At 33.8% G+C, this 21,937-nt stretch overlaps 11 protein-coding genes across 11 annotated transcripts; 8 read left to right on the top strand and 3 right to left on the bottom strand.

The window, feature by feature from the left end:
- Positions 1-341: 341 nt before the first annotated feature.
- Positions 342-1,606, bottom strand: BN7_1373 (uncharacterized protein; the record flags this gene model as incomplete). The annotated part of the gene is made up of 2 exons (XM_011278017.1): positions 342-1,467; positions 1,575-1,606. 2 exons carry the CDS (start codon positions 1,604-1,606, stop codon positions 342-344), a joined length of 1,158 nt encoding a protein of 385 aa, XP_011276319.1.
- Positions 1,607-2,310: 704 nt separating this feature from the next.
- Positions 2,311-3,375, top strand: IES2 (Ies2p; the record flags this gene model as incomplete). Its single annotated transcript, XM_011278018.1, has 1 exon — positions 2,311-3,375. The coding sequence occupies one exon, from the start codon at positions 2,311-2,313 to the stop codon at positions 3,373-3,375; it is 1,065 nt and encodes a 354-aa protein (XP_011276320.1).
- An 841-nt stretch (positions 3,376-4,216) lies between these two features.
- On the top strand, positions 4,217-6,322 carry MFG1 (Mfg1p; the record flags this gene model as incomplete). The annotated part of the gene is made up of 1 exon (XM_011278019.1): positions 4,217-6,322. One exon carries the CDS (start codon positions 4,217-4,219, stop codon positions 6,320-6,322), a length of 2,106 nt encoding a protein of 701 aa, XP_011276321.1.
- A 422-nt stretch (positions 6,323-6,744) lies between these two features.
- Positions 6,745-7,383, top strand: PEX17 (Pex17p; the record flags this gene model as incomplete). The annotated part of the gene is made up of 1 exon (XM_011278020.1): positions 6,745-7,383. The coding sequence occupies one exon, from the start codon at positions 6,745-6,747 to the stop codon at positions 7,381-7,383; it is 639 nt and encodes a 212-aa protein (XP_011276322.1).
- Positions 7,384-7,721: 338 nt separating this feature from the next.
- Positions 7,722-8,510, bottom strand: RRG9 (mitochondrial ribosome assembly protein RRG9; the record flags this gene model as incomplete). The annotated part of the gene is made up of 1 exon (XM_011278021.1): positions 7,722-8,510. One exon carries the CDS (start codon positions 8,508-8,510, stop codon positions 7,722-7,724), a length of 789 nt encoding a protein of 262 aa, XP_011276323.1.
- A 360-nt stretch (positions 8,511-8,870) lies between these two features.
- VID27 (Vid27p) lies at positions 8,871-11,264 on the top strand (the record flags this gene model as incomplete). Its single annotated transcript, XM_011278022.1, has 1 exon — positions 8,871-11,264. One exon carries the CDS (start codon positions 8,871-8,873, stop codon positions 11,262-11,264), a length of 2,394 nt encoding a protein of 797 aa, XP_011276324.1.
- A 1,207-nt stretch (positions 11,265-12,471) lies between these two features.
- On the bottom strand, positions 12,472-15,810 carry BRE4 (Bre4p; the record flags this gene model as incomplete). Its single annotated transcript, XM_011278023.1, has 1 exon — positions 12,472-15,810. One exon carries the CDS (start codon positions 15,808-15,810, stop codon positions 12,472-12,474), a length of 3,339 nt encoding a protein of 1,112 aa, XP_011276325.1.
- A 930-nt stretch (positions 15,811-16,740) lies between these two features.
- On the top strand, positions 16,741-17,262 carry BN7_1380 (uncharacterized protein; the record flags this gene model as incomplete). Its single annotated transcript, XM_011278024.1, has 1 exon — positions 16,741-17,262. The coding sequence occupies one exon, from the start codon at positions 16,741-16,743 to the stop codon at positions 17,260-17,262; it is 522 nt and encodes a 173-aa protein (XP_011276326.1).
- Positions 17,263-17,349: 87 nt separating this feature from the next.
- MER1 (Mer1p) lies at positions 17,350-17,931 on the top strand (the record flags this gene model as incomplete). The annotated part of the gene is made up of 1 exon (XM_011278025.1): positions 17,350-17,931. One exon carries the CDS (start codon positions 17,350-17,352, stop codon positions 17,929-17,931), a length of 582 nt encoding a protein of 193 aa, XP_011276327.1.
- Positions 17,932-18,270: 339 nt separating this feature from the next.
- On the top strand, positions 18,271-20,112 carry SSB2 (Hsp70 family ATPase SSB2; the record flags this gene model as incomplete). The annotated part of the gene is made up of 1 exon (XM_011278026.1): positions 18,271-20,112. One exon carries the CDS (start codon positions 18,271-18,273, stop codon positions 20,110-20,112), a length of 1,842 nt encoding a protein of 613 aa, XP_011276328.1.
- A 543-nt stretch (positions 20,113-20,655) lies between these two features.
- On the top strand, positions 20,656-21,927 carry RIO2 (protein kinase RIO2; the record flags this gene model as incomplete). The annotated part of the gene is made up of 1 exon (XM_011278027.1): positions 20,656-21,927. One exon carries the CDS (start codon positions 20,656-20,658, stop codon positions 21,925-21,927), a length of 1,272 nt encoding a protein of 423 aa, XP_011276329.1.
- Between the last annotated feature and the right edge of the window lie 10 nt (positions 21,928-21,937).

A 21,937-nucleotide genomic window follows, 5' to 3' on the forward strand; every position in this document is an offset into this window, starting at 1 on the left:
GGGCGCAATATAACTTGGTCAATGTTCTCTACAATAAATAATAAAATTCGCGCACATGAGAGTAAAATAATGGTAAGGGACACAGAGAAATAAATGTGTCATAAATAATTCTACCAAAATTACTTCTCAAAGTAAATGTAAAGGCGAATACAGACACCACCAAGACTATAGTTTTATAAACTAATAAACCATATAGTAAACATATAATATTAAACTCAAACATCTCTTATACTAATATACAATTGAAACACATATACAAAACACAAAATACAAACTAATATTCAACAACACAATCAATATAACACAACATACAAGTTTAACGCTAAAACCAAAACTGTAGTTCAATCATCCTTATTTAATCCAATTAATTCTTTATCAATATTTTCATCAGAAATTTTTTCCTCTTTTTTGATATTATCAGGTATTATTTGATTCAAGGCTTGTTGATGTGGTAATAATGATGAATGATCTTCATTAGTTTCTCTTGAAGGTGAAGCTTGTGCTTCCTGATAGGGAGATTCTTGTGTATATGACTGTTGTTGTGGTTGATAAGAATTTTGATTATACTGTTGATCTGCTGGTTGTTGTGTAGCATCTTGGTCAGGATGTGGTGTGTGTTCCTGGGATGGGCTTTGAGCTTGAGTTGAACCATGTGCCTGTTGAGCTTGCTGTGCCTGTTGAGCCTGTTGTTGTTGTTGTTGTTGCTGTTGCTGCTGTTGCTGTTGAACGGCATATGCCACAACTTGAGGTTGAGGTTGTTGAGCAGGATATTGTAATTGTTGTGAATATTGTGCCAAATTTTGTAATTGATTGTATTGAGCAAGATTTTGAACGTCAACTAAATTCATAGCAGCTTGTTGAATTGCTCTTTGTTGTTCTTGATGTTGAGCATCAGCATAAGCATTATTTACAACTTGTGGGTCATTTTGTGAATGTGCTTCTGGATTTGCATAAGCATCATGTTGATGTTGTTCTTCATCTTCTTCATCTCTAAGTGATTGTTTTTTCCATGCATATGGAGGATGTGTCTTATGATTATATAAAATTTGGATTAAACCATCTGGTAAACTATAATTCAATGATAATTTAGATTCACATTGTTCAACTTTTAATTTATTTTGAATTTGTCTTTCATTATTTGATCTTGATTTTCTTTGTTTTCCCTGATCTTGACTACAAATGAACATGAATGTAATCTTTTTGGTTTTACGACCACCTTTGTGATAATCACGAACTGGGAACCTATAACCAGTTGCTACCATTAATGGATGAATATAAAATTCAATCAATTGTTTCCCAATGTATTGATAAGTACCAGGGTCAATATCCGCATTAACGTCATAACGTTTGAAAACATCTGGATCACTTTGACCTCTATAACGGTGATCTAAAATATCTTGTGAAGTGTTTGTTTTGATTTTATTGATAAATGCAATATAGTTTGTATACATGTTAGGTAGATGGGATCTATAATGAATTGTTAGATATATGTTTTTTTAGTCACGTATTCAATGATGTTGATGGTGTATTATCGGTTGAAATATCAAAATGTAAACAAACAGTGTATGAGGTACGGAAAGCGGTGGCTTTCTGACCCCTTTTCCATTAGAGTTAACACTCAGAATTCAGGCACTTCAAATAACAAATCATCACTAAACGATATGGTATCTATACTCACACATCAACTGGGGCTTTAACAACCTTTCTCTTTGTTCTGCAATTCAAACATGTCGCGTATTTAGCCAATTGTTCTTCAGTTTCATTTTGTCTTTTAACACGACAACGGGAGCACTTTTTGAAAACAGGTGCTTCGGCAGCTGGGGGTGCTGTTGGTTTAGCTTCAGTAGACATGGATAATCAGTTGTTACGGCAGCTTTGGATCTCCTTTTGGACTTTATGTGGAACAGACTTTCAACTTTAAAATGTAAACAATCAGTCAATTTTTGCTGTGTCAAGAAATACCGTTTTGATTTTGGAAGGCAAAAAGTTGTAAAAATCTGACAATTTTTAAAGGTTTTTTTTAGTGGATTTCAGAATTTGTTGATAATTTGAATGGTGTGTGGATGTGATTGTTTGGTATATTGGATTTGACAACTAATTAATTAAAGGAAGACGCTTTTAATGTAGTACGGTGGAAAAAGTAAATTCACATCCCATTAAAGTGTATTGGAAGCATAATCCATGATGAGTGACGAATCAGACTTGAGTGATATTGAAAGTGATACTGAAATACAACAACGCACAGCTAAAGAAAGAAGTATATGTGAGTATGATTTGATGTTGATAATTTAAACGTTACTAGTGATTAACATGGTTTTTGAAGCACAGGGGCAAGATGATGGAATGGATGATTCAATTGATGACTCATTAGATGAAGATGAAGATCAAGATCAAGATGATGGTGGTGATTTAGAAGACGATGGTGAAGGAAATGGAAATGGTGATGATGAAGGTGAAGGTGATGATGATTTGGGGGATGAAGAAGAAGATGATGAAGACGAAGATGATGATTTGGTAAGTGACGGCCAACCAGATGATGATGATGTAGATCTTCCGCAGTCTTCAGATGATGATGATGATGCAAATTTTAAAGTTGAAGATGATGATGACGTTGAACCAGAGGAACAAACCACACCAGCTCCTAAAAAGCGTGGATTAAGTCTGAAAATCAAATTAACATCAACAAAAGAAGATACACCTGGCAGAGATGATACAGACCTCGAAGATACTAGACCAAGCAAGTCTAAAAAATCCCATACCAAATCAACACCATCTAAAAATTTGTTACAACCACCTCAGTCATCTCAAAGAGGTAGAGGAAGACCTAAAAAGGTGGTGAGCTATGAAGAAGATGATATAGATGATGAATTAGAATCTGATAGTGAAAATGTTATACCAACACCCGCTTTAGATGACGAGCTCCTTTTAACTGATGAAGAAACAGAGTATACACCAGATATAACCAAAATGACCGAAAGACAGCGTGCCAAATTAGAAAATGATAATTTAGATGAAGATAAAACAGAAAACGATAAGTTTCTATCGTTAAGTAATAAGGTTAGTAAAAGAAGAATATTGACCGAGGAGGAGAATCAATTAAGAAAAGCAGAAATTGCAAGAAAGAGAAAGAACTTAACTGAACGGAAATTAGAAGAAGAGAAACAAGATACTATTAACAAATTGTTGAAGAGAAGAGCAGGTAAAGCCAGTGCAGCTCAATTAAAAGAAGACGAGGAAGTGAATAATATCAAGGATAAGCCAAGAAGACCCCAAATTCAACATGAAGCATTATTTTCATGGGTTTCCAAACGTGATGGATTACAATTGAGAGTACCTGGGCCATTGATCAATGAGGTTAAAGCTGCTAATAAGTAGACTAAATAAATGACTCAATGCTTCTGATGTTGACTTCAATATATTACTTTTTTGGACTGTATCTTACATTTTGTTTTCTTCATCATCTGTACTATGTAGTATGTCCTATCTCGAAAGATCTTCGGAGAAGTACATGTAACAAGACCTGACGACTCGACACTCAAGCTAATGCCACCATGAAGAAACTCAGCGATAACACAGGCTCAGATTTGACTGATTTGTCTTTTATATGTCTCCCGTGTTTGATAGTGAGGTTACTAACCCAATACGCCTAAAATTTACTTCAACATCTCCCTTCTTCAACGTTTCAGTGCTGAGTTTAACCCGTAGTGCGTCGCTCCGCTCTTTTAGTTTTTTTCTTTCTTTTCAATTTTAAGTTTTCGCTTTTAGTTTTGGCGCTCGCGGTTCTTTGACTGGGAATTCGAGATTGGACTTTTCGAATTGTCAATGGTGAATAAACTGACAAGTTGTTGAAAGCTTGAACTGAAGATTGGTAATTATATACTCAGTGCAGTACTCAAAGTACATAGCTACAGATATATTGAGAAGGTTCAATTCGTGCTAGTATCCAAAATTATTATTTTAGATTCAAGGAACGAACATCTACTGAACAGAAGAATCAAGGACCTGTTTTATAAGTTTAGACCAAGCGCTCAAGTACAATTAAAAAGTATAGCAGCTGACCACGGCGCTCAATAAATAATTGAGTAGAAATTCACCAAATTTCACCAACTATCGCTCACTTCAATCACCCACAGACTTCAGGTTTTTATATTCACGTATACCTGTTCACGGCAGAGGACCCCTTAAGATCTTATTACAAACACAATACACGCCATAAATGTCAACAAAGAAGGCTCAAAAAATCAACCCCATGGCCAAATCAAATGGATCACAGGCTTCTACACCTAATGGAAGTGGTACAGTGAATATTGAGGAAAGTCAAAATGCAGCCCCAAGTACCACTGGTGCTAATCAAAATCCTTTACAAATAAATCCTCAACAACAACAAATAGCTAATGGAAACATACCAATGATGAATAATATGAGCTTCAACCCAAATTTTAAGAATAATGGTGCTGGGGTACCTGGATCTATTCCAAATAACACTGGCTTTCATCCACAACAAATGGCAGCCTTTCAGGCTCAAGCGCATTTTGCAAATTTACAACAAGATCCTAGTAGAAATAATCCACAATATCAACAATATTTGCAACAGTTACAACAACAAAATCAGATGTTCTTACAGATGCAGCAAAATCAACAGCAGCAACAACAGCATCTACAACATCAACATTCAGTTCCTGGATTTCAAGGCCAAATACCTCAACAAGTCCCACCTCAATTTCAACAACCTGGTCAAAACCAAAATGCTAATTCCCAACATCCGGCACAAGCTTTCCCCCATGCACAATCTCAACAACCTACACCATTGCAGCAGCATCAACAACAACCTCAAGTACCAGGTCCACAAACAGCTCGTCCAGGCCAGATACCAACTCCACAACAAACACATCCAACGCAAACTCAACCCACACCACAACAACCACAATCAGCTAGTGGGCCAGTACATTCAATTCCTACACCACAACAACATCCTCAAGTACCTCCACAGCAACAAGATCCTCAACAAAATGCAGGCTCAAAACCTGATCAACCTAAGTTATCAAGAATGCCTAGTGTAAGTCAACCAAACCAAATACCTCATCAACACCAAATGAATGCAAGTTCTTTGATTATGAATCGCACTCCTCAAGCAGGTACTGCTAATGCTCCTCAAGGAAACGTCCCTAATGGCACTAGGGGTGCAGCTTTACCACATGGTACCGCTCAAGGTGCAGCACAAGCAGCTCAAGCAGCCCAATCTGGTATGAATAACATTCAGAATTCAAACCCTGCTGCTGCTCTGAATCCATCAATGATGAATGTGATTAACTTCAGAAGACAAATGTCAAATTTGGCCACATTGAAATTTCTTGATTTTTGTGAGTTGATTGGAGTAAGGACAGATAGTAACAAAAATATTCTATACTGGAGAAAAATCATTACTGATTACTTCAGTGAAATTGGTGTTTTGAGATATAGTGTCAAATCAGGGGTAGACTCACGCCAATTTGAATTTAGTGTACCCATCATTCCAAGATTTTTCTTCTCAATCATACAGAGTGGTGTCACAAGGATGGATATTCAACCTGATCTATTAAGAACACAAGTCTTAGCAAATGGTACAACATATTTAGAAAGCTCAAGATGTTGTTTTACACATTATTATTCTGATGGTTCTTATGTGAATATTCATGGAAATATCAGAGGGATCTTAAATCAAAATTTGAAGTTGGATTACTTAGATTTCCAAACCCATGTCTTCATACCTGGTGTTGAATGGCCATCACTTGAGAAAATTTTGAGTGACGAACAAAAAGTGAAAGATATCTTCTTGAATCAAGAGAACAATAAGAAAGCTGATAATCCTGAAGCCAGAAGACTACAGCTTCTAACAAAATTCAGATCAAATTATAAAGTATTCCACAGTATGTCAAATTTTGGTTTACAGGAAAGTGTTATGAGAGTGATGCAGGTATCTGACGTTATGGCTCATTTGAAAAGTCTTATGCTGTTTTCAATCACTTCAGAAGACCCAACTGGTCCATTAAATTCTTTAGACGCATTTGTCAATCAATCAAAGGACAAGCAAAGTGACGTTAAGGAAGATTCCAACTCTACTGCCGCTAAGGATCAGGATAAAGATTCACCTTTGAATATGGCCCAATCTCCTCTAACAAAGTCTGGTAAAACTCCTTCATTAGATCTTTCACAATCAACCTTAACAAAGAGAAGAAGAAAGTCTACAGTGGACAATGGCTTGTCACCAAAATCAACTGCTGATAGTCCAAAATCAACACCAACTGGTAATCCAGGAAAGTCAAATAAAAAAGCTAAACGTTAATCAAGCTTCCAAAAACATTACAAATCAAAAGATAAAAAGCATGCATGTTTTATAATTCTCTATTTCTTTTTTTACTTATAATTTAGTTTGTTCAGTTCTTTACATCCACACTCGTTATAGACTCGTTTATTAGTGATAATGTTTGTTTTCAAATAAAAATAAAATTCAATATCGTACTATATTTTTGAGTTCGGACTAAAATCTGTAGAGTTACTTATACCTTATACCTTAAACACATAGGGTGACCACTGACCACTGACCCATAAAGATACCGCGGCCGCGCACGATCGCGATTAATGGTACTTCCAGGACCCGCGAAACTTGAATGATAACTATTTCTGGAGAAGAAATCAAGACTATAATAACATGAATTATACTGACTAAGGTTTCTACTTCAGAAGAACTTTCATTCACTATTTAAGATGTCACAGGTCTCAGATATCACATTTCCAGAAGATAATGAGATATCCAAAGTACATAAAAGAGCGGAAATCCCACCCGCATTAAAGTTCATTACCAAGTTATTATATGGATCAGGAACTGCATTATCAATCACTTATTTACTACTATTATTTATCATTCAACCCTTATTAGAAGTACAATACGAAAGAAGACTGGATTTCTCATCAGATGTTCTCTCAAGAACTAGAGCTCTCCTGGAAAAATTAAATGGATTTTCAAAATTACCAACTGTTGTTTTCAAAAGAGGTGATAAATTCTATTCTGATGCTCAAACTCAAACAAAAACTATAGAAACAAAACATTCATTGGTATCATTTTATGATGAAGAGCAAACCACAAATGGTTCAGATGATAACATACTTAACACTAAGTTGAAACTTCTTAGAGAAAGTCTTGAAGGTTATAATAGATATCATTCTGGTATTGATGAAGTAAACCCATTAAAATTCCAAATTAGAAATTTTCAAGGAAGAATCGATGCCTATAGTCAAGCTAATTTATTGAGAATTAGAGGTCAAATAACAGGTTTATCATCAACACAGCAACTAAAACAAGATATACGAGATATTAAAGGTTTATTTTTGACTGGTCAAGTGTAAAACAACTACATGATATACTGGATTTAAGAGCTAATGAAATTCTAATTGATCTATATACAAGTTTAATGTTTAATCCTTGGATTAAAATGCAAAGCAAGTGAATTGGTATCATCTCTTTTGGAAATTGTGTATCTATGTGCAATATGAACGTAATATATTTTTGAAATGAATTAAATTGTAAAAAAAAAAGCAATGGCGTTAAATAATTTCGTAACATTTTAAATGAAGCAATAAGTGGCATTTTTCAACAAAAATATACATGCTTCTGTATCATTAATTGTATATCTCCAAAATAGGGTATACTTTTAGGAGACTGTAATTCTTTTGAAACCCCTAGATCAAAACATAATGTCTTGTAGCCTTTTAACAGGTTTTGATGCATTCTTGAAAGGTTTTTTATGCTTGAATCTCATAGTCTTTGAGTCTCCTGTGGTGGGATCAATTTCTCTTCTCTTAGATTTGGTGTTGCTTATAACTTGATACCCATCTTTCTCTGAAATTGAAATCTTTTTTGAAGAGGATCCTTCTTTTTTGGACATAATAACTTTCACCTTCTCACCTCTTTTTCTCCATCTATCAAACATATTTTCTTCTTCTTTCAAAGTTGGAGTCCATTTTGATTTCAAAATTCTTCTAATGGCTTCAGGTGAAACTTTAAATGTTTGGGCAATATCTGTGGTTGTCATATCTGGTAACTCTTGCTTTAACATTCGTACACCATTCATTTCTTCTCTAGAAAGCCTTTTTGCTGGGTTCCATGTTTTTCCTTCGAATTTTTCATTAAGTGCAAATTTTTGTCTCTTCCATTCTGGCATCTCTTTATCTTTACGCCAATCTTTGGGTATTTTATATTTACCTTGATTGATAAAACTTATAGGTGATAATCTTTGATTAGGGTCAGATATTGGAGGCCCATCAGCTTTGATTTGAACTAGATCACTGAGTTTATTTATTCTATTCTTCTTTGACTTTATGGTGGTGGTATCATTTATAGTTTTAGGACCTTGTGATTCATCTTGGTTTAATAGAGCTTTAGTTTGGCTTATCCACCTTCTATTTACTTTTATGCCTGACAGGTTGGGGCTTTGAAATGTGTTACAGCGTATAAGCCTCTGTATAACTAGCATTCCTTTATTGAAAAGAGCCAACAAACAATCCACAACTGTGCTTTGTCAACATCACTATAGATCTAAAATATTATACGTCTAGTAACAAAATAAATTTATATGATTGAAAAAATTAATTCCGGTTTATCACATGACTTGATGAGCCTCGTATTTCCGGTTTAGTAACATCAATGTTTTTTGTTTTGATTTAAGATTTGTATGGCAAAATTTATATAATTTGGAAACTTTAATGAAGCCAGGTTTATCTACTACTTCGAACGACGCCGTCTGGAAGCATTCTTTAAGAAATTGATTAAGTCTTACTTTCAATCTTATACATACAACTAGTTGTCTTCTGCTTAAGTTCTGGAGTGTGAAATCATGAATTTTTTGAAGAAATTTCTAGGTTCTTCTCCTAAGGATGATCTATCAATTATTCCATCAGGTCAATTGTTTTTGAAAAGAAGCTTGGGATCACCAAAGTCTGCAAGCGAGTGCTTGTATACTGATGCTGCGGCTTCAGTGCGTGAAACTTCGGCACCACATAACTATCAACTTGTTGTTCAAAGGGCCTTTGAAGAAGGAGAGGAACAATTGAAAGGGGATGATGATGAAGAAGATGATGATTTCGCTGAATCACAAGATGAAAGAGTGTTCTTACTTGATAAATCATTAGAAATATATCAAACAAATAGAAGTGGTTCCATAGTTGTCTCCTGGCTAAACAGAGACGGTGATGATGGTGAAAGATTTGAATTCGTCGTTGATGAAAGTATTAAATCAAGTGAAGTTGATCAATTCATGAAAACTGTGTATTCATGTGAATACGAAAGAAAGTACAACAAGTCATCCGCGGGTGTCTTAACAGAACAATTACAGGAGTTCATTATAGATCCTGAACTAGAAACTGTTGAACAATCCATCACTAAGAAAGGTCTTGTGACAGCTGTTTCTGATGATGAAGAGGAAGCTGAAGATTCTATTTATGAAGATGCAGATGAATCCAAGTCAGCAATTCGTGCTACTAAGCTCACTCCTTCTTCTCCAGTAAAAGGGTCATCAAAAGCTGAAGCTGAAGAGACGGAAATCAAGGAAGATGTCAAAGAACCAACAGGAGAATCTATTGTTGAAGTTAAAGGTGAATTGCGTTTGTATGATCCAACTACGGAAAGCTTCTCATTACAGGATAGTAAAGCGGACGTCTCAGTCTTAGATTTGGGAAAGTTTGATTATTGGTTATCTATAAATGGTGAATCTGGACTAAAATTAGGTACAAATATCACCTCAGAGTTGAATCCAGTTTTCAATTATGAATTATTATCATTTGTGTTCAACTATGAAACTGCTAAAGATGAAGTATTCTCGTGGTTGTTGAGATTTGACTCGCCAGAGTCCTTGTTATCATTTCAGACTGGTTATATGAGAGCTGCTTATGAAGGTGCTAATAAAATTAAATGGTCTAAAGCGGAACAAAGTGAAAGAAAATACGTCTTAGATGCCTTCAAAACAAATGATCAAGATGAGGAAATGGATGGTTATACAATCAATGAGGAAGAAGAAGAAGAAGAAGAGGAAGATTATGATGAAGAACAAGAACAAATATCAAAACCAATCAATCTCCGTACCGGTTTGAGAAAAGAAAACTTTTCTGATTCTGAAGATGAGGATGAAGAGCAAAATAAGGATTACTTTAAAGGCTCACATAATAAGAACTTGACTGTTGCTTATAAGAATGACCGTTCATATGTTACTAGAGGTGATCGTATTGGTGTTTTCAAAACTACAGAAGATGATGAGCTTGAGTTTGCTACTGCCATTGAAAACTTATCTATTGGTGATAAAAAATCGTTCAATCCTTCCAAAATGATGTTACATACTGAAGATCGTGCTTTGGTTATGCAAGGAGAAGATAAAGATAAACTTTATAGAATGGATCTTGAATATGGTAAAATCGTTGATGAATGGAAAGTTAAAGATGATCTATCAGTTGTTGATTTTGGACCATCAAAGAAATTTAACCAATTGACCGGTGAACAAACCTTTTTGGGTATATCTGATAAAGGTTTATTCAAAATTGATCCAAGGGTTAATGGTAATAAACTGGTTGAAAGTGAATATAAATCATATGCTACAAAGAACGATTTCAGTGCATTTGGTACTACAGAAAACGGTCACATTGCTGTTGCTTCCAATAAAGGTGATATAAGATTATACGATAGATTAGGTATCAGAGCCAAGTCATTGATCCCAGCTATTGGTGATTCCATTAAATATGTTGAAACTTCTGCAGATGGTAAGTGGATCTTGGCCACATGTAAAACATATTTGATCTTAATCGATGCAATGATCAAAGATGGTGCAAACGCTGGTCAATTGGCATTTAAGAAATCATTTGGTAAAGATGGTGTTCCAAAATACAGAACGTTGAGATTATCACCAGAGCATGTCGCTTCTATGCAACAGTTAAGTGGTCAGCCATTAGATTTCAAAAAGGCAACATTCAATACAGGTTTCAATGTCAAAGAACAAACTATTATTTCTGGTTCTGGTCCATATGCTATCCAATGGTCACTAAACAAAATTTTACGTGGTGATGCTGAACCTTATAAGATCTTGAGATACTCTTCTAATGTTGTTGCTGATAGTTTCAAGTTTGGTACCGACAAAAACGTTATTGTTGCGTTGGAAGATGATGTTGGTATTGTCAATAAAAGAGCTTTCCGTAAGCCAGATAGACAATCATTGGCTTATAATCCACGTAAAGGTGCTTTTTGAAGTATACTCAAGTATTGGATATTTCAGCAACTATTCCATACCCTTTTTATTCGCATTATTGGTGAATCACATTGTGTTTCATCTAATTTCCAGTTTTTATTTTGATTTCAGTTTATTGTTGAGTGTTGTGTGATTTTTTCCCCTTATAATTTATTTTAAAGAAGTATGTAGCTAATTTTAATGAACAATAATTATCTTAAAAATTCTAGATTAATGAAAATTAATATTTTCTCGGTAGACCAAAAGTAGCTCTCCATTCATCATAAAACAATAATCTATATGCCTTGAATTTCTGACCAGCTGTAGGATAAACTTGATTTAATGTTAGTATGAAGCTCAGGGTGAGAAGATGGTATTCAAAGTTACGCACATAATCCAGTAGTAGCATGATTATCACGAGAATGATGGATAGGATTCTCTATACCGTTCACTTTATTGTAAATATTTCTGACAAATCTATGGAAAGCAGGACTTTTCATAAGCTAAGATAAGGTTAGTATGAATCTAGATAAGAGTGCTACTGAGACACATACCTTCATATAAAGAAGCTCTTCCAGATTTCTAGGTCCAGGCATCTTGTTGAGAAATTTGGTTGTAATTGTCAAAATTGTCAAATTAAATAGTTCTACTTAAGCTTATAAGCATTGGATCTTATAGTATAGAAAAGCGCGAAACTTTTATTAAAGTCTAACGCATAGGCCGGGTCATTTTCGCGGGAATTCCCATGATATTGAAGGTTGACACGTACTTCAAGCACAATCTACAATGAATTAGATTCAGTCCCACATCATCAAAAGATCCATAAAACTCCACTCGAGATCAACACGAGAACAAAATGATTACCGATGACCAATTGAATCAAATCGCCATCTATTTTGGTCTTGCAACTTTTACTTTAATCGTGGTGTACCATACAATTTCTTCAAGTACAAAGGTTGTTAAATCTGAATAATTTCAGTATGAATGTTTATTATTCATGAGATATGGTTTAATGGTTGAAACTTATAATATGCTATGTTTATGAAGATACTGGTGCTTATATGTTAAGGCTTGTGAACTCCGCTGCAAAAAGTTTTGAATTTACTGGATAGATTATAATGAATGTTTATGAGAATTAAAATTATTTATTAAATTTGTATGACTCAACTAGTGCTTTAAAAACTAAAATGATAAAACAAGGGATGGTTAATTGATGGTTTATCATTGTTTAAAAAAGTGTCTCCTCCCCTAGGATTTCTTTTGAAAACTTGATAATGTTCTCAAGCTCCTCTGTAATTGTAGTGAATGCTCTTGCAAAAGCCATACCATGAACTTCTGTCCAGTGACTCTTTCCATAATCTTCTTGGTTACTAACCAATGAAGTTAAACGTTTCTCTAATTGTGCAGCTATATTGAATTCTGAAACTGTTTCTTCTTCTTTTTGTTGTTCTAATTTACCAATCAAATCATATAATCTCTTTCTAATTGTGATTGCAGATGGTAAGTATTTTGGAACATTCGATCTCATCTTGAAAGAATTTGAAAGAACATAAAACAAATAAATCACAGTAGCAACTGAATCACGACGAGCTGACAATAATGCACTGGTAACTTTTTCATCTCTATCTTGTTCCCAAACATGAAAATAAACACCAGATATTCTTGCCTCTATGATCTTTTCCATAATAATTTCACATGAGTTCAAGAGCTCTTCAAATGTCTCATTTTTGAATGAATGATGGTAATCATGTTCTTTGTTGGCTTTCAACAGCAATTCTTTGATTGCATAAATACTTTGAGACATTCTAACTTCCCTAATATTGGCTAACTCTAAAGTCAATTCCGTTGGGTCATCTTTTTCATCTCTATATAAGTATCTTTCAGAGACCGTTTGATAAGATTGAGCTATATGTGAGAGCAATGAGGAACAAGACTTGTAAAATTCAGTTTTTGCAACAAATGGCCAAACTAACCAATTGGTTAAAATAGCAGATATAACACTAATAAGAATTGCAACTGAAGTGATCCATGTATTTTTAAAAATATCAGCTGTGTCTGGAGATGCTTCAGTATAAGTATTAATACCAATAATTGTAAATGACATTAAAGCAACAAGACTTGATCTTGGATGAGGCTTAACTAGAACCCCGAATGAAAATGGAATACATATTAGCGCAGAGAACGCGCCAATGACAATTGGATTCTTAAAATGATGGGATTGATTAGCAGCCCATCCCCAAAAACATCCAATAAACCATGATATGGTTCTAGTTGCTAAATTTTCCCAATTACCTGAGTTTCTAGGACTTAGAAAGAAATATGCAAGTAACGGAGCCCAGAAACAATTATACTCAAAATACCACTCATAAGATTCAAATAACCAACCAGGTAAAGATAAGAACGTTATCATAAATGCCACCTTGAATGCATATTTAGTTTCAGTATCAGCAACTCTTCTTGATAATTTCCAAAGTTTGTAACGTAGTGGATTTGAAGTTGAGTGATAATTGAAATCATTATGATCTATTGCTCTAATTGTTCTTGTCTTTTCATCTTCCTCATTTGAGGCTAAAGGATGTGATTCACTGGATTGATATTGACCAGCTTCATTTTTCAGTCTTGATGTGTTTAAATTATAGATCCTTTCAAAGGCATCATCAACATCAAGTTTTGTTTCGAAATAATAAAAAATCGAATCAGCACCTTGATCTCTAAGACATTGCTTTGGTAATCTTCTAAGAGATCTTCTCCATGGATAATTATAACCATAAATTCTCCATCCTTTCACGTTTTTACAGGAATTTTCAATAATATCTGAAAAACTAATCAACATTGTAGCAGATTGTCTTGAATATCTCAAAAATAAAAACATATCAATAACAGAGACTTCACTTAACAAGTCACGACAAAAATTATCTGACTTACTGAATTTTCTGTATGCAGCATCTAATTGCCAAACTCGTTTCTTCAACAAAGCAGCAGAATCTTGTAATTCACTGAGAGCTTGTTCCTTCGTCAAATCATTTGGTGCATCTTTTAATCTTCCGAATTTTCTCAATGTAGACTCAATTGTTGAAAGATTAACAATCATCTGTGAAAGAAGCTTGTATAGAGGTTCGTTGAATGAACTATTAACAATAGATTTATAAAATTGTTTGTTATCCTTTTGAGAATTTTGAAGAAAATTGGATGGTGCTGTACTTCTTGGTAGCGGTGTTGCAATACCTGAGACCATTGCAGTTCCTAAACCTGATACATCTTGTGAAGTATGAACTTTTGTATTATCAGAGCTTGAAACTATGTCTAATTTTTGGTTGAAGTATATGTTTGTTGAAGTAGGAACAGCGCGTAATGGACCAATTGCAAAATTCAAATGATTTCTCATTCTCTTCAAGTCTTCATCATTAAACACAGATAGCTTAATCTCACTTAAATATTCTCTGAAATTTTCAGAAAGGATTAAAGTTTTGTAAGTCAATTGTTTTTGTAGTTTTGCTAAATTTTCATGTCTATTTGGATCATCTTCCTTGGCTTCTTTATATGCAATGATCAAATCTTTGATACTTTTCGTTGAATCTAAGATTGATTCCATAATTTTAGTGTGACCAACATCAGGGAAAACCACCAACGAGACAAATAATGAAACTAATAAACCAAAAAGGTAAGGAATACCAATGTTCCATGTATCTTTCCAATTGATTGTTGATGTACTCAAATCCAAATTAGCAGATAAGAAAACAAGAACAAAACCTGAAGCCAAAAACATGTAATAAAATCTGATGAAATAAGCTTTAAACCAACCCATGAAGAAAATACCGATGAATAATGAGCCTGCAATGATACCACCTTGACGATTTCTTGTTGGTTGAGTTGCTGTTGATATATACAATGCTAAAGAACTCCATCCTAAACCTAGAGCTAATCCAGCTATTGAAAGGGCTGTTATTTCAATTTGTGCACCTATTGAATGTACTGGATGATTTATTAAGGTTGATATTGGTAAAAACACTCTATATATTCCAAACCAATCACCTGGTTTGTCAATAAGACATAAGATAATTGAAATAAAATATGCAAGAAAAAATTTGAATAAAACAATTTTATGTTGTTTATATTCATTGAATGACTTTTTTAAATGAGTTATTATAGAATCTTTGAATGATGATTTCTTTCCTTCTTTATTAGTATGGTCGGTGTTATGATCTGGTGATGATGAAATGACATTTTCTGGTTTGACATATAATGGATCAAAATAACCATTTCTAAGTTCTTCTAAATCAAATCTTTCGATTTCTTTGCTCTTTCCAGTATCTGTCAATTGATATAATTTGAGCTGTGACATTGAAGTTCTTGGATTAGGTCTCAGATTTGGATCTGAATGTGCATTAGCACCCAGTTTGAATGTTTGTTTCAATAGGTTCGTGCTGTTATTCTTCTTGAACTGGCCTGATGACTCTAAAGTCTTCTTTAAACTGTTTAATGAATCATTTGTTGATAAGTTTGGATGTGAATTTGAGTGACCCTTAATGGGGCTTGTGTTTTCTTGTTTTTCATTATACGATGGCATGCTTATATTTTGGTAAATACTGTTGACACCAAAGTATTAAAGATGTATGTGATGCGTTGACGATGTATCTTGATTAACAGCGATGTTGCTGGTATTTAAAATCTTTCTTCACTAAAGTTTTTTGAGGTGAGTTGACGGCTAATTTATATGAGAATGGATAAGAAAAGTTTTTTATCTGTCAAATCATTTTGGCACTAAACGTTAATTTTTTTTTCCATGGTATCAGTTCAGATGAGATTGTCAATATTTGACACACTGTTTTGCCAGGGTTCAGCCAATCGCACAACGTGACGATCCAAAAAAATTCAACTCTAAGCGATAAATATCTGGCACTCTAAATTAATGAGAATGATGGTTTGATTTGATCAAGGACCGTTGACAAGTCCTGAGCTTTTGAAGTGCTTCCATCTTCAATAATAGGTTTGGATCTTTTGATTTATTGTGTTGTCAACTAGCTAACCATGTTTCTTTGGCTTGAGCCTGGGCGGCTGGAATATTTCTGATTCGTGAAGCTGGAAAGGTGTCAAAACCAAATCACATTTATCCATATCAGCGCGTAAACCATATGAGAAATTATCACAATTGAATTGAATTAAGAAGAAATCTAAAGAATAGTGCTTTCAATGCTTTCTATTGGTGGAATTTGAGTTGTTGAAGTTGAATTTCCTTCTAAAAATGAGGTTTCTACCAGTGATTATGATGAAATTATAAGGAATTGATGACAGCGGCTAATTCTTCAATACAATTAAATTACCAAATTTGACAGATTAATAATTTAATTTATATTAATTACTGGTGGTTCATAGTTCAGCGGCTAATTTCTTGAATTATTTAAATTGAAATAAAATGAACTTTCATTCTTTCATACATGAATTGGTGCAACTATTTGAATGGCTTTGATTAATGCTTAGGATCTGTTGATTACAAGAAATGGCAGCTGGAGATTCAAATCAATGGGCATTATCATCACCATCACGGTATTCTATTCTAGAGCAAGTCATAGGATCTGATCTGCTAGCTAAGCATGAACATGGGCTGCCAGACTTTGAAGTTCTTCGAGATAACCCATTTGCAGATCAAGTTATAGATATCATAGAACTCCAGGAATATACATGTTTCACAATTAGAAATACAGATGATGATTATCCTCTATCAGATTGTGATATGGTCTCAGTTACAATTATGACAACTTTGATTGATCTCCATGAATCTTTGTTTGCCTTCCCACCAAATCTTACACAAATAATGAAGGATGATGATGATGGAGATGATGGAGATGAAATATCGGTCAAGTATCAAGATCATTGTTGCTTTGAAGTGTCAAGGGTTGGTAAAGTCACTGGTGATTTATGTATGACAATTACAGGTGAAGTTTCAAATGTTGTTCAAGTGAGTTATCAAGAGTATTCGAATCCATATTGTACTGGATTACATATACTGACAAGTTTTTAGCTTCTACAAAAGTTTATACAATTCAGTCATAGAAAAGAAAGATATCAGCATACTTTAGTTATAACAAGAGATCAACTGATATATGATATGTTCCATAAACAAAAATTTCCAAATGTTGATATATCAATTTCTAAATCACCAAATCCTGTTACTCAAGGTTATCATGTTTTAATTGAAGGTTATGATCCTGAAGTTATTTCCACTATAATTACGTCAAAGTACACAAGTGAGGTGAATGATAAATTCAAGATAAGACGTCCCTATAACCACCCACCAATTCCAAAACCGGATAGAGTTAATGGAATAGCATCAATTGTTGAGAAAAGTAATGAATCACAATCTACAAATCAATCTTCTAAATCTGTTCTTCAAGATATCACAGAAACAGAAGATGAAATTAAATATGCCCACATTAAGTTAACTAGAAAAGAAGTTACCTACATCATTGGAAGAGGGGGTACTAAGATTGAGTATCTTAGGAAAACTAGTCAAGCAACCATTAAGATTATACCATTAAATAGCCTTATGAATCAAGATACATTGATTGGTAAAACTTTATTACAATACATCAGAATTAGTGGTACAGCTCATCAGATCAAGACAGCTAAGAGACTTATTGAAGATGAGATCTACCAGTTCCGTCTAGGTGGAATAACCTTTTATCAATGATGCCATTGTGGATTATTGAAGCTCTCATTTAATTTAAGCTCGAAAGTATAGATCTTATATTCAAATTTACCATCTAATTAAAATTGAATTTCCACGCGTAAACTAGAGCACGCTAAGTAAACATCAGAACCCGGTAAGAGCAGCAGATTCGCGGTATTGCAGTAAAACGCTCATTAACTGCAGTGAAAAAAAAAAGTTCAGTTTTTTTTTTGAGAGCCGGTTGAAAAAAAAAATTTTTCCATACGAATTGAAAATTTTATAAAAGCTTTTCCCTTCTCTCTTTTAATAAACCTTTTTGATTTAATTCAACAACCCCATTGAAAACTTTTATTATTCAAAATGGCTGAAGGTGTTTTTGCAGGTGCTATCGGTATCGATTTAGGTACCACTTACTCATGTGTTGCTACTTATGACAATGCTGTCGAAATCATTGCCAATGAACAAGGTAACAGAGTTACTCCATCATTCGTTGCTTTCACTCCAGAAGAAAGATTAATTGGTGATGCTGCTAAGAATCAAGCTGCTTTAAACCCAAAAAACACCGTCTTCGATGCTAAACGTTTAATTGGTCGTCGTTACGATGATGAATCTGTCCAAAAAGATATTAAATCATGGCCATTCAAAATTGTCGACTCAAATGGTGCTCCATTAATTGAAGTTGACTACTTAGGTGAACAAAAAACCTTCTCTCCACAAGAAATTTCATCAATGGTTTTAACCAAAATGAAAGAAATTGCTGAAGCTAAAATTGGTCAAAAAGTTGAAAAAGCTGTTATTACCGTCCCAGCTTATTTCAACGATGCTCAACGTCAAGCTACCAAAGATGCTGGTGCCATCTCAGGTTTAAACGTTTTACGTATCATTAACGAACCAACTGCCGCTGCTATTGCTTACGGTTTAGGTGCTGGTAAATCTGACAAAGAAAGACATGTCTTAATTTTCGATTTAGGTGGTGGTACTTTCGATGTTTCATTATTACACATTGCTGGTGGTGTTTTCACCGTTAAAGCTACTGCTGGTGATACTCATTTAGGTGGTCAAGATTTCGATACCAACTTATTAGAACACTTCAAAGCTGAATTCAAAAAGAAAACTGGTAACGATATCTCAGGTGATGCTAGAGCTTTACGTCGTTTAAGAACTGCTGCTGAACGTGCTAAACGTACTTTATCATCAGTTGCTACCACTACTGTTGAAGTTGATTCATTATTCGATGGTGAAGATTTCGCTTCAAACATCTCAAGAGCTCGTTTCGAAGATATCAACGCTGCTTTATTCAAATCTACTTTAGACCCAGTTGAACAAGTCTTAAAAGATGCTAAAATCTCAAAAGATGCTGTTGATGAAGTTGTCTTAGTTGGTGGTTCTACCCGTATTCCAAAAGTTCAAAAATTATTATCAGATTTCTTCAACGGTAAACAATTAGAAAAATCTATTAACCCAGATGAAGCTGTTGCTTACGGTGCTGCTGTTCAAGGTGCTATCTTAACTGGTCAATCTACCTCAGATGACACCAAAGATTTATTATTATTGGATGTTTCTCCATTATCATTAGGTGTTGCTATGCAAGGTAACGTTTTCGCTCCAGTTGTTCCAAGAAACACCACTGTTCCAACCATTAAAAGAAGAACTTTCACCACTGTTGCTGATCACCAAACTACTGTTCAATTCCCAGTTTACCAAGGTGAACGTGTTAACTGTACTGAAAACACTTTATTAGGTGAATTTGACTTAAAAGGTATCCCACCTTTACCAGCTGGTGAACCAGTCTTAGAAGCTATCTTCGAAGTTGATGCTAATGGTATCTTAAAAGTTACTGCTGTTGAAAAATCAACCGGTAAATCTGCTAACATTACCATTTCAAACGCTGTTGGTAGATTATCAACTGCTGATATTGAAAAAGCTATTGAAGAAGCTGAAAAATTCAAATCATCTGATGAAGCTTTCTCAAAACGTCATGAAGCTAAACAACGTTTAGAATCATACGTTTCATCAATTGAATCAACTGTTACTGACCCAGTCTTATCATCTAAATTAAAACGTGGTTCAAAAGATAAGATTGAAGCTGCTTTATCTGATGCTTTAGCTGCTTTAGAAATCGAAGAATCATCAGCTGAAGATTACAGAAAAGCTGAAGTTGGTTTGAAACGTGTTGTTACCAAAGCTATGTCTACTCGTTAAAATGCATAAAGCCCATTTAATTTAATCTGATATACGGTTTTCATTATTAATAGGTTTCGTTATATAGTTTTCTAAAATCAAAAAAATTGTGCTAATTAAGATACTTCTTCATTATAGAATTGTAAATGTTGTTCTTATTGATTTTTCACATAAACAACACTATAAACACTGCGATATTCCTCGTGTGTTAGAGATATATTCAAGCTGCTAATTCGCTCTGTCGTTTTGAATATTATAAAGACGTAGCCCGGGATATTCATTGATGAAGCTGATGATCAGCTATACCTTCTCCTGTATGTTTCGTTCACGTTATAAATGTGTAAAATATAAGTCAATCATATATACTAATGGAAAATATATTTGTTCTGTTATACTTATACCATACTTGAAGTTGAAGCTCATCGGTTCGGGCAGGATCAATTTAAAAATTTTCGAGCTGTTGTAGTTATCTAAAAATTATACATGTCAAACATTAGAAACTAAAACATCAAATCAATAACTCTCAGTTTTAATAACGAATATCTTAGATATAAACAGATCAAAATGAAATTAGACACGTCACATATGAGATATCTTACACCGGATGATTTCCGTGTGCTAACAGCAGTTGAAATGGGATCCCGTAACCATGAAGTTGTTCCAACGCAATTAATTCATCAAATTGGTGGATTAAGATCAATCAGTGGTACAAATAGATGTATTTCAGATCTTGCTAAATTGAAATTGATTCAAAAATTAAGAAATGCCAAATATGATGGGTATAGAATATCATTTACTGGTTATGATTATTTAGCTTTAAAATCAATGTTGAATAGAGGTACTATTTATTCATTAGGTACTACAATTGGTGTTGGTAAAGAATCTGATATTTATTCTGCTGTTGATAAAACAAATCATAAAAAAGTTTTAAAAATTCATCGTCTTGGTAGAACTTCATTTAAAACAATTAAAAATAATCGTGATTATTTAAGAAATAAATCATCTGGTAGTTGGAGTTATTTATCAAGTTTAGCTGCTAATAAAGAATATCAATTTATGAGTACGTTATTTACTCATGGGTTTTCGGTTCCAGAACCATATGATTACTCACGTCATTCTGTCTTGATGCAATGGATTGATGGATTCCCAATGAGATCTTTAAGAAAACATTCAAACAAAGAGAAATTATATTCAGATTTAATGAAATTTATTGTTAAATTGGCAAATAATGGGTTAATTCATTGTGATTTTAATGAATTTAATATTATTATAATTAATGAAGATGCATTAGATAAATATCAAGATAATTTTATTGTTATTGATTTCCCACAATGTATTTCAATTGAACATCAAGATGCAGAATTTTATTTTAAAAGAGATGTTGATTGTATTAGAAGATTTTTCAAGAAAAAGCTAAATTATGATCCAGAAACTGATTCCACAATGGTTGATACCGATGGTTATGGTGAAGGTTATAAATATTTATATCCAGATTTCAAAAGAGATGTTAAAAGAATCGCTGAATTAGATGTTGCAGTTGAAGCTTCAGGTTTTAGTAAAAAGAAATCTAAAGATAAAGATTATGAACAAGCTGTTGAAAGTATGAGAAGTGGTGATGTTGAAGATGAGGCAGAAGATGAAATAGCAGACGAAGATGAAGATGAAGAAGATGATTACTCAGAAGGTGATTATGAAGATTATGATGACGATGAATATACAAGTGAAGAAGATAGTGAAGCTGAAGATTCAGAAAATGAAAGAATTATTGATGCTTTGCAAAATGGTGTCGAAAATCTTAAAATGGATAAATTGGGTAATTATATAATAGAAGAATAATTGGATCATG

The sequence above is a fragment of the Wickerhamomyces ciferrii genome, contig 00029 (genome assembly GCF_000313485.1).
Source record: "Wickerhamomyces ciferrii WGS project CAIF00000000 data, strain NRRL Y-1031 F-60-10, contig 00029, whole genome shotgun sequence".
Lineage (NCBI taxonomy): Eukaryota > Fungi > Ascomycota > Saccharomycetes > Phaffomycetales > Wickerhamomycetaceae > Hansenula > Hansenula ciferrii.